The 12011-nt window shown below is 37.7% G+C and overlaps 2 protein-coding genes and 1 long non-coding RNA gene across 8 annotated transcripts in view; all 3 read right to left on the bottom strand.

Moving 5' to 3' along the window:
- The window catches only part of si:ch211-200p22.4 (phosphatidylinositol-binding clathrin assembly protein), a 55163-nt gene extending 50068 nt beyond the window's left edge, over nucleotides 1-5095 (bottom strand). For 2 of the 6 annotated variants that reach the window (XM_056748419.1, XM_056748409.1), the window contains exon 1: nucleotides 3707-5080. In XM_056748419.1, the coding sequence (XP_056604397.1) occupies nucleotides 3707-3836 (130 nt within the window). In that variant the 5' untranslated portion in view covers nucleotides 3837-5080. Of the gene's footprint in view, nucleotides 1-3706 lie in introns of all 6 variants that reach the window. The other 4 variants (XM_056748428.1, XM_056748401.1, XM_056748394.1 and 1 more) reach the window with 4 other exon arrangements.
- A 1211-nt stretch (nucleotides 5096-6306) lies between these two features.
- On the bottom strand, nucleotides 6307-8321 carry LOC130420303 (uncharacterized). Its single transcript, XR_008906622.1, has 3 exons — nucleotides 7976-8321; nucleotides 7784-7875; nucleotides 6307-7396 (listed from the first exon to the last, which is right to left on the bottom strand). It is a non-coding gene; the product is annotated as an uncharacterized LOC130420303 (long non-coding RNA).
- Nucleotides 8322-9349: 1028 nt separating this feature from the next.
- On the bottom strand, nucleotides 9350-11562 carry zgc:162171 (uncharacterized protein LOC565931 homolog). The gene is made up of 3 exons (XM_056747465.1): nucleotides 11361-11562; nucleotides 9995-10275; nucleotides 9350-9870 (listed from the first exon to the last, which is right to left on the bottom strand). Exons 1-3 carry the CDS (start codon nucleotides 11551-11553, stop codon nucleotides 9670-9672), a joined length of 675 nt encoding a protein of 224 aa, XP_056603443.1. The 5' UTR covers nucleotides 11554-11562; the 3' UTR covers nucleotides 9350-9669.
- Between the last annotated feature and the right edge of the window lie 449 nt (nucleotides 11563-12011).

Below are 12011 nucleotides of genomic sequence, written 5' to 3'. Positions count from 1 at the left end.
AAATTGTGTAATTTTTTTTTCTATTATAACAAATGTAATATACTTATGCTACAACTGTTTGGCCTGTGCTACAAAACTGTAAACCTCTGTAGTGCTACGTGCAAAAATGTTAACGTACTAGTGACGGGGAGATATTCTCTTTAGTAAGATCGTTCTATCACCAGCCTGTGGATCGCCTATACACGATAGTATCGAGGGGCAGGGCAATTTAGGCATTTATATGTGACAAGCTGGAATTTTGGACAAAAATAGAAGCTTACATGGCTAGAAAATGCTCATGTGTGACTGCAATTATCAGAGTGTAGTTGTCAACTTGTTATTTCCCACCGCAACCTTTTAAACGAGAGAAAGTAAACTATTGCTGTTAGTCAAACTCATAAATACAAATAAGTCTTTAATGCCCGCTACTTGATTGCCAAACGGGAACAACTTTTGCACTGGTTTTAAACCCTCAGCCTAGCGCATAGCAATTCCTGCGAGGAAAAGCCCGAACAGCACATATCACAAGCTCTCTCGTGCGCAGAAAACTCAAACCCCGCACATTACAAACTCTCTCTGGCACGAGGAAAAGCCTGGGTGGCACGCATAACAAGCACTCCTGTGCAGGGAAAACTCAAACCCCGCACATTACAAACTATCTCTTGAGCGTTGAAAAGCCTGAGCTGCATGCATTGCAAGCGGTCTTGTGTGTTGAAATCTCAAAGCCTGCAAATCGTAAACTCTCTCTGGCGTGAGGAAAAGCTGAGTGCATTGCAAGCTCTCTTGCACGAAGAGAAGCACAATGCATGTTTGTAATATTTATTTGGAACATCTGCAAAGAGGCAACTATCATCTAAGGATCAGCTGTCACCGAATATGTACACTTTAGTATCGTCGATCGGAACAACCATATAACGTACAGCCCTGAACAGGGCATTTTTTTGCCAATCTGGGAACAGCTCCACATCTAGCCTAAAGAGCTTGTTAATCGACGCCATGTTGAATGTTTGTGCAATCTTGGGAGGATGGCTGCTAGTGCATTCAATATAGTTTTTTTTTCTTGTTTGATTAGGAAATATAACTATGGTAGGGCGGTCTTGCTTTGTTAAAAACTGCAATAGCATTACGCAGGGCCGTTAAGGAAAAGCCCGTGCCCATGATTATTTAACTTTTGATTTCTCCATAAATCAAACAAAACAAGAAACTGTACATATCAACACAATATTATCCTCCCAAGATGGCGGCGCCACCCCATCATAGGGCGTGACGTCAGCTTCACATTCACTATTGGTTTCCGGGGTAAGGCTGTAAACCAATCCTGTTCAGTACCTTAAGCCTGCTCCGCTCCGCTCACTGCTCCCATTGAAATCAGAGTACATCATCTGTTTGTTGTCTCACTGCGGTCTGTAAACTTACGGTCCTGTTTAACATGTTGACAAAATGTTTATATGCTCTCATACTTGTAAGTCGCTTTTGATATAATAAATTTATAAATGTACATGTCTGCTTAAATAGGACAATTCATGCAAACGGGACCGTACAATCTAATAGAGATCCGCAGAAATTATGTATATTTGTATGCAAACCCTGGAAGGCATTTTAGCACTTCCGGTTCCATCGTCCCAAATCTGTGGGTGTTTTTTATTCGTTTTTGCTAATTGTGTGACATAAGATCTGTGGTTAACAAAACCTAAATATTTCACATTTTAATCCAAGACATAAAACACACCAGTGATTACCTGCTCGTGAAACCTGCTTCTTAAAAACGGCAGTTGCCAACAAGTTACTAAAAGCGGTTACATTTTTGGTCAGGAAAGGTAGACATCATCGCACATTTAAAGCTCACAAATAATGCAACACGGGTACAAATGTAAAAAAATGTGGATTGGGATTTATACGTAATTACGAACCAGGAACACTTTTTAATAAAGTTGTCAGAGGCTTGGTGGTGATACTGATATCGAGCGACAGTAGAGTATTTTGTTTATAGCATGTTAGCTTTTTACTTCTGTTTATTTTATTTATGCTTCAAAGTAAAAGTTGTGGAAATCAATAAAGATTATCTTGATAGACAAAACGTGTAAAAATCAAAAAGCAGAATATCAGGTCTATGTCAATGTCTGGTGTCTTCCTGATTTTCTTACAGCATTTGGAGTAAAAGCACGACTAGGACATTCAGTAGAGATATTATAATATAATTATAATATACATTATACATTATAATGTATAATTAAATTGGTATATTGTGTTGTAGTCTTGTAGTTGAATGGGTAAAGCATTGCGTTCACAATGGGTTTGATTTTTAAACTTCAAATAATTAATACCAAACTAAGGATATGGTCTTATTGACAATCAAGTGCTGTTGAAACATTTCTGGATAAAAACTTCAAACTCTTTTCAAAGAAAACAGGAACCGAGTACCCTAACCCTTCAGTAATTCTATTTTGGACAAGCAAACATTTTAACAGAAACAACAAAGCTAGCAGCTTAATACCCTTTAGCTGCTTGATTATATAACATGTGGCTGCTACAGGAAACACATCCAGACTAAACATTAAGCTGTGTTTTGCAAACATTGGGGAATCAGAAAAACAAACACGACAAACAAATCAGGGTTTGTCGTCTTCATGGCTGCCGTAATTTTACAACAAAACTGGAATGGAGTAAAATTAACACTCCATAAAGCCAAACGCGAGTAAAAATGGCTCCAAACAGTAAATAAAGCTAAGCTATATGCCAGCTGGCATTATTTAGACCTTCCACATTATGTGTGATTTAAATCAAATTCAAATTAAAGACAAACAAGCTGTCAATTACAGAAAACAATCTGTCACAATTGACACATCTTCCTTCGACTTTTACGAAACAAATTCTCCACAACAGCATATTCCTCACATCAGGCCATCAAAGCAAATATATGAGGGGAAACGAGATCACGACGTGTATTCACAATATCAGATGTAGACTAGATCAGATTTGTGCCGATAGGTAGTAACCTCTCATTCCGTCATGGAATCACATTCACCATGTGTGAATGTCTATCCACATTTAAACCATCAGATATAAGTTCACAATACTTCCACACCCTCTTTTTATCTGGATGCTGTGGCACAACCTATTCGAGGATGAAACCGATGTGCTGCATTCTGCATTAACTCTCTTTTGGTCAAAAGAATCAATGACTCAACGCCTCGCCAGACTGCACACATGCTTGTACTGACCTTCAACGCTCCCACCCCATCTCTAAAATGATTGTGAAATTGAGATCAGAAAAGACAAGGAAAAGACCCTGGTCTGTGCTTACGTACACCACATGATGATGCATCAGAACATTTGACAGCAGCATTCACAGGTTTTGAAAGGAGTGGCTGCTAATAGGATGGAGATAATAATAGATCAACTACCAGTTGACATTAACTCCTCAACAATGCTGCAATACCACATACATCACAAGACCAGAATGACTGCTTATACGCTCAGCGAAAAGCAAAGCCACTAAACAAATGAACAGCAGGTTAAAGTCGCATCAGCTTGTTGAACCACCCGGGTTTAAAGACAGATCAGCATTCCCACCGCAAGCATGTCCCGATTCATCACTAGTGTCCAGACAGCTGAAGATGTGCAAAGCAAGTGGAATCGCCTGCCAGCGATGCTGTAAGACTTAGGCAAAGAATTTTCGGAAACATCAATGTAAACACAATAACAAAAGCTTTTATGACATACTTACAATCAATGTGTTTCTTTTTGGGCCCACTGACTTCATGCGTTGTGGCCTTGCAGACGGCTTTGCTGATGGCCGACCCCGTCATGCTGTGTTGGGCTGCCGCAATACGATCCGTTATAGACTGTCCTGACATTTTTATTCAGTGATAGGTATAATGACCACTAAACTTGACCTGGTCTCACTGCCAAAGGTGTGTATTTACACTACAATATAGTGTATGAAAAAAAATACTCTAGACTCAATTAGTTTAATGAACAGGCTTGAGACAAACTGTCACGTTGCTTTTTGAACCACTCAACGGGCTCTAATTCAAGTGTAGCAAAAAAATTAAGTTACCTAACAAAAATATCTAGTTAAAAATGTGTCACACCTGGATATACCGTGACTGGTTTGGGGATAAACAGAGTTTTTGTTAGCTAATATTACTGAGAAAGCATTTGCAACAAGAGCAGGTACTGACACTACTAAAGTCTGAAGATACAAAACAACTGTTGGAAAATGTCATCGCTATCAGTCTGCTCAGCTCAGAGGTTTCAGGCAGAAAATATCACCTGTCAGCCAGCTTGAGCCTCAATAATACAGACCTATGATAAGAAAACAATCTCGATGAAGGACTATCACACCAGCTCTGTTCTGTTATGTGGTAATCTATTATTACTCTAGTACTATGATCTAACCAGTCAAGCACTCAGACAGGTTTGCTGGCAAGAAATATGCATAGACGTACAAACCAAACCCTGTGAGACTTGGCTAAGAGCTTTAAAATCGCAAATTTCAATGTATCTAACTATACTAGTAACACAACGAAAATGTTCGTCAAATCGTGAAGCAAATCTTTTTGTTCACTGACGTGACCAGAAAACAAACAAAACTAACAGTTATTTGCCCAGCCAGCTGAGTAGATCAATTATTTCTTAACTTCGATTTCTGATCCAGATGTTTATCAATACAAAAAGCAGGTTTGCGGCTAAAAATGACAGACTTTAAGTCTATCCAGTCTTCAAAAATAGTGGTTAAATTTTCTTAAAAAAGAAGTCCAGCGCGCATCCCGAAGAGAACGACTGAAAGTGTTCAGCTCAAGTTGGACTCCAGCCCGGTGAGCCAGCGCGTCTAACCGGATGTCTGTTTGTCTACCCTTCGAGTCTCCGTTTGGTCCGCAAACGCGAAACGGTCCCGCTCGTGGAGCCGCCAAGTTCTTCGGGGTAGATTTAAGGGTGGTATGGCTGAAAAACCCCTGTCCGTCGCTCTCACTGTAGCTGTGCTTCGTCCTGTCAGGTCTGTGTAATTCCGGTTTGGTGAAGAATGCGCTGGCGGAGCCGTTCGGGACAAAATGGCTTCGTTGTGATCAGGTGAACGAAGAGCCGGATTGTGATTGGATGCGAGCGAGTGGCGTTCTCCAGTGAGGCCGTTCATGGGAAATAGCGTTGCCACTCTACACGAATCGCCCTGAGATTCCCACTGGTCTCTGACAGCTTCTCTATCACCTAAATTATTTAAGCTATTTCAAGTATTCCCTGATATTTCAAGATTATTCCAAAACCAAAAATACGTCGTTGATATGTGATCACAATCATATTTCTATTTAAGTTCTTAAACATTTTATTTTAAAATGTTATTTAATTATATGGTTTTTAATTGTTATTTGCCAACAAAAACTCTCGCCATACAGTTGTTTTATTGACAAGGGCTGGCACACCATATCATTGCTGTCATTTAAGTTCCGTAAAAAAATTAGTCTATTAAAAATAGTTTGGGTCAGATCATTTGTACGGTGCACCCTGACGATAACTGTGAATGTTTTTTTTCTTCTACGTCACTTCAGCTCCAGCTTCAGACTCCACTCTGTGCGAATCGCACGAATCACACGTGAAGATAACTCCACTGTATGGTGACGTCTGTCAAATGAACTGTCAAATGTGAAGCGGACGATTTTATTTTTAACAGAACAGTCATTTTATTTTGTGGCCGCTTTATCGCGTGTAGTTTTAATTCCCTAGCCTATGGTCTGGTAAAAATCCTGAAACTTTCATTATAATTATACAAATCTTAAGTTACTCAAATGCCACGCGCCCAGATCAACAGACAAAGTCACACATTCTATTTGTACATTTGATATTGACAAAGTCGCTACATTTTAGCCATTCAAAACGTAGTTCAATACATACCCTAATTATACTACATTACTATTAACCAATATACAAATTACATTCTTTGAGGTAGCGTGACCTTCTTCAGCGAAATAAACTCAGTATATGTCAAGAGGTTAAGATAAGCAAGAGGAAATGTGTTTCTATGGGGGAAGTACAGCACACCTCCCTTTATGAGGAAGTGGTTTAAAGAGCAAAACCACAATCTTGACATCATTTGGGAGGAGCATGAGAATATGTATCGTGCTTGGATTCGTCCGCCTTTTATTTTTGTCCGTGTGAAGCTCAATAAGATTTTGCAACTTTCATGGAAAACTATAATTAGGCTACAATGTTTTTTGAAGGAGCTAGACCAGTGAGCTCAGATGTCATGCTTAATAAAGATAAACATTCATTTTGACAATCACTACGCGCCAATAAAAATACTGTAAATCTAAAGTGTTGTAAACAGTCAAACAATTGTTCAAAACGACACTGCATTAGCAAGTATGTGCAAGTGTTTATATTAAGACACAATAATTATTTCCATAACATCTTATTCAGCATAAATACTTGAATACAGTGTTCACGTTTTAAGTGATCTGAACCGCTTATGCGACAGCCCCATCTAGAGGCATGCGGATGCTACTATTACCATAGCAACTAGTTCCAGCGGTAGCCCTTGGCAACAGTTGCTTGAACTTAATCATCATTACTCCTGAGAGCATGCTACTTAAACAAACAAGAAATGTTGACATGAAAATAGTTCTAGGCTAAATTCTAGGCTAAATTATGTAAAATAATTGACCTTAAATGTGCACCAAGTAAATAGAAAATTAGGGTAAATGTTTGTACACATTTTTTTCACATTTCTTATCTTGTGAAAATTAAACTTCTTTTATTACATTTAAATTAAGACTGTGTTTACTATTACTGATTGTGTTATACCATTGTAAGAGGATTTCTGAGTGTTTTGATTGACAGTCCATTCAGAGTCTTTTAAATATAAATCTCTCTCCCTCAGTAAATACTTTTTTACAGCTTCCTGCAGCTGGTCACATCCCTGAATTTGTATAGGATAACTCAATATTGAGTGCCAAGCATTTTTTATAACTATATGCGTTTCGACATATTAAGTCTTCAACTCATCCCAAACTGAATAGACAGTGTATGTATAGGCACTTTCAATAGCCACAACTAAAAAATATATAAACAGAATATACAGTGTATAACAAAACAATTAACTGCTGATAGACAATGCCAGTTGAACTACTCAAAGGGACAAGTGTTTTACCACAGAAAGACCTTCACATATACACAAACATGCACCTTTTTTCACTCTTAAAAAACAGCTATACCACTCCTGACATGCTGTCGTCCTCAGGTCTAACAACTACAGGCTGACAACAGCCTGTACAAATGTAGCGCAGCACACAGAGGTAGACAGTTCCAGACAGACCCACAGTCAGAGCCAAAAGAATGAGACTCAGGTATGATGGCCCTGGTTGGGATGAAAAGTCAGGCAACATGTAACTGTCCATTACTGCAGGTAGTTCAGATTTCTGGGCTGGAAAATGTAGAAGAAACATGTTCCTTGTTTACTAATTACTTCATTGCATAGATATTAACTACAATTATAAGATCATCTTGTTAATGTTTTCTTTTGTTTTGTTTTTGCATATTTTACTATGCATACAATGATATTTTCATTATTTTAGTATAACATATTTTTTACCTATTTATAAAAAAATAAAAAGAATAAAAATAAATAAAGAACAAACAGTACCAGACAGTTCCTAGCTGATTAGTAAAACCAGATTAAGACATATAAAATTTTAAAAATGGTATTCATTTTTAAAAACAAATTTGAGAGCTACTGCAAATATTCAATGAACAGGAAGAAAAACAGAGATACAAATGATTGCTTTTGATTTTCCCGAAAACAGTCTCCTACCTGAATTAAATGGGAAAATGAAAAGCAGCAGCAATTCTGCCCCCGTCCACTGCATATTGGTCGCTTTAAAATACAGCAAAACGACATTTTACCTAAAATGAAGAAAATACAGGTATTTATTCTGAAACAACAAAAAATAGGCTACTACTTGAAATTACTCGCTGAAACACGTCAGACTGTTCTGGAACAAACCAAGATCATTTTCCAATGTCCAGTTGGTTATCAGGAAAACATCTTTCACTGTCCTTTCTCAGATTTTCAAAGATGTTTGGTCGCGGACTCGCCGTGATTGTTATCCGAAAGCTGGTAACAGTATTCTGTCAACCGCGCGCTTTTGGAGAATGTGCTTTTATCACTATAGCTAACGCACCATAATGGCATCTCATCCGTCTGCTGTAGCGCCAGAGGAGCAAAATCATTGCTGCTTTTTTATTTGCGCTGTTCCAACACTTTTTGATCCATTCTATAGCTTAATCACCCTGTTTGGCATGCTCACAAACCAGCGATTGCTCAAGGGTGGCTGTACACCACATTGTGAGACGAAGTCGAGCCAGCGATGCTCTTCTCTATTGGCTAACGCCTGCAACTCATATTGTTTCAAAAGATCACGTACAATTAGCCTATACCCAACTCCAAAATCATGGAGCTTTTACCATTACAGCGCAAGCTGGATATCACTTTTTCCATAATTACTGTTGTGTGCTTAAATTAATTAATTGTTTTAATTACATTTTAATGTCTTCATGAGGCTATGCTTAGAAAATGTCACTGGGGCACGTTTTTGTTAAAAAGCAGCAAGACCAAAATAAAATCAAGAAAATTATGTTACATAGGCCTATATCCTCTTATACAAACAATAAAAATAGATGTTGTTTCTGTACTGCTATTTACATATCAGGCAAATATCGACGATAGCCTTAAACGCAGCGTCTTAATGTCAAACAGCAATGCGGTTTTGGATCGAAAAGCAGCTGCGAGAGTCCTTAAATTATGTGTGCTGAAACGAGAATAGGAACAGCTCCTTTCAAATGAAAAAGAAGACAAAAGAAAAGGCAGAGCTGAAGACCCTCACAAGTAACAGACGAGACAGACAGTAAAAATGCTGGAAAAACAATATGAGTCATGATGAAACCTGGCCTCAATTCAACGACATCCAGTGGCACATTTAAACGATCACGCGCCGATCGCAATTACATGTCGGAACCGGTTGCCAACACATGCACTTGCCTGTGAAATTCCAGGACAATGTCATGATTGAACGTAAATTTCACAATCAAACCAACATAATGAAATTTGATCTTAGCACAACTCTTAACTTTATTCATGATTATGTGACGTCATCTGGGATCTCACAGAACCAATAGGCCTACACATAAAAGATTAATAAAATAAAATGGGAAAACTGTGTAATTATTATTGATAAACTATGTCTGTTTAGGTCAATTTTTTTAAGGCACAAACTGTAAAGTCTTTGATACTGAAAATGTTTAAAACTTGAATTAACGTAAAAAATCGAATTGACATGAAAATAAGAATTTGCTTAATTGAGCAATTGGCCTCCCCATGCAACACACAAATACATAAACATTTTAATGGAAGACTATTTTTTGCAAGGTTTTAATAGAGACAAAAAAAGAAGGCAAATGTGCGTTACAACCACATGAACAGTTTTGAGTGTAAAACATAAAGTATTAATCAGAGAAAACTTTGGGTAAATGCTGCATGTTTTATTGATGACATTGTCAGCACTTGTACTGCAATAGCATCTGAGTTTAAAGCTTCATGGTCTGGTTTTTACCACAATGGCTTAGTTCAGCACAATCTAGACCAAACAAAGGGTGTGACCGTTTTCTCTCTTGCACTTTTCTCAATTTTTTAACGTCTCTCTATAATTCACTGTGGGGTTTTCTGCTGGAGTGGAATTTGGTGCAGACAGAGCAGCTAGGGCCACTGCGCTCTTGCAGATTATAATCAAAGGCAGGCAGGATCAGTACACTGGGGTCTGCTTCAGCTGGAATCTCCTTCATCTCAATGGCCATGATATTATTTACAAGACACATGATGGCTGCATCAATATTTGTGTTGTCCTGTGAAAAAGAGGAAGGAAGGGCAGAGTTTAAAAAAGAGTTTAAATGCCTTTACAAATGTGTGCTCAAGTAGCTGAATTACAGCCCATGATGATGGTAAAAGATGATGGTCTGCAATACGTACCTTGGCAGATGTCTCGTACCAACCGACAAAGCCGTGGTCCCTTGAGAAGTTGTCGAGTTTAGGCAATTTAGAACATAAACCGTATGACTGTTGTTCACACTTGTTGGCCAACAGAACAGCTGGCAGAGGACGTCCATTGCCAAGGGCAATTTTAGAATCGAGATCCTTTTTCCATTTTAACACAGCTTGAAAGGTGGAAGAGCGGGTCATATCAAAAACCACTAGTGCTCCTACAGCCTCTCGGTAATACACGCGTGTCATGTTGCCATACCTCTCTTGTCCTAAAAATAAAAATAGAGTGGAAAGGAGTTTTTGTGTAATTTTTCGTCCACTGTAAGTCATTTCCTTTCCTCAACTTTTGCAAAGCAGTCCATCATGTTATCCTCCACCTTCTCTGAACTAGAACATGTTCAAGAGAAAATTAAAACGCATTAATAATAATATAATAATAAAGGCCTACCATCATATTCGAAAACTTTTTCTAATAGAAATACTTATTTTATTAAGATTAAGGTTTACCTAAACCTAACAAGTTGCTTTTCATTAGCTGGAGTATGCAGTCCTGGTGTGTGTTTGTTTGTTTGTTTGTTTGAGAGAGAGAGAGCAAATGTTTTCAGTGTTGGCAGCCAAAAGGTAATGTGAGCACTCTCACATGAGACCAATATAAGCACGAGATCAGTGAATCTAAATACGAGAAACACATTCCTATCCCTGTTCTTTAATTTAATCTGAACACAGACATCAATTCATACAATTGTGAGGTCACAACCACACCAGCTGAGATGTGTTAAACAAAGCACAAAGAGTATAATGACATTTGCCAAGTGCTATAAAAAAGAAGTCCAGTAAACTATTTTTTGTCTTTTTTTATTAGCCCATTTGTAATTATTTATAATTAAGTAACTTTTGCATGTCATTTGCTGTGAATGATAAATATGAAGGGCAGTCTAGTATCACACAGTTTTTTCCATATATCATAGACAAATTCTTGGACCAATACAGTAAAGCAAGAAAAAATGTAATAAATAAATACTTTTTATAGGTTTTATATGTCCAAGTTATTTAAATGTATAGAGGATAGTCCTGTAGCTATATACATTATTTTACATGCACAGCATTTCTACATACAGTATTTATCAACTTTAATGCCTTTAACTTTCATACAGTTCATAGAAATCCATTAAAAAACAAACTGTTTTTGAATGTTTTATAGAGTCTGAATGAGGCTCTAAATGATGTATAAAGGTGGTTTAGATGAAGTGTCTACAGAGACACTCTATATCATTACATCAATTTATTTTGTATTTAAAAGATCTTATAGTACATATTCTAAATATTACAACTGCATGAGGTTTTGCATACTCACCCGCAATGTCCCACAACTGCAAACGAATGACAGTACGGTGATCCCAGTTCAAGACTTTGAGAGCAAAGTCTACACCAATAGTTGTGCGGTAATGTTGAGAAAAAACCTGATGAACATAACGCTTTATAATCGATGTTTTCCCCACACCTAGATCTCCAATGACAAGAACTTTGAGTAACCGCTCTTGCTGCATTTCAGCTGTATAAATCCTCACTTTAAAGTTAAGTCCAAAAAAGAGTGAAACGTAGACCTATTTTTTGCAACAGAGGCTTTTGGCAGGATTCAATACATTCTGGTAGTCGTTGATAAAATGCAAAGAAAAAAAACTGTGCGTTTCGCTGGAAAAGAGGATGCCTGAATGCTGTCCAATTTGCAATGTTGAGTTCTCATGAGCGTTTTCTGAGGTGGGACAACTTTTTTATCGCGACGTGGATACCCTATCAATCGCCTCTCAAACAAAATAAGATTACGCAAATAGTTTAAGACTACCACACTAATCTAAACTTTAAAATATAATAGGTTACATAAGAACAATGTAATCTATCGTTTACCTAATTTTTAAAACGCTTTGGATAAAAGCGTCTGCTGAGTGAATGTAAACGTAATCCAGTGATCTAGAATAAACTACATCTCCCATACTAGCTTGGTCCG

The sequence above is a fragment of the Triplophysa dalaica genome, chromosome 1 (assembly GCF_015846415.1).
Source record: "Triplophysa dalaica isolate WHDGS20190420 chromosome 1, ASM1584641v1, whole genome shotgun sequence".
In the NCBI taxonomy this organism is placed as follows: domain Eukaryota; kingdom Metazoa; phylum Chordata; class Actinopteri; order Cypriniformes; family Nemacheilidae; genus Triplophysa; species Triplophysa dalaica.
This window is presented reverse-complemented; position numbering and strand designations above follow the sequence as displayed.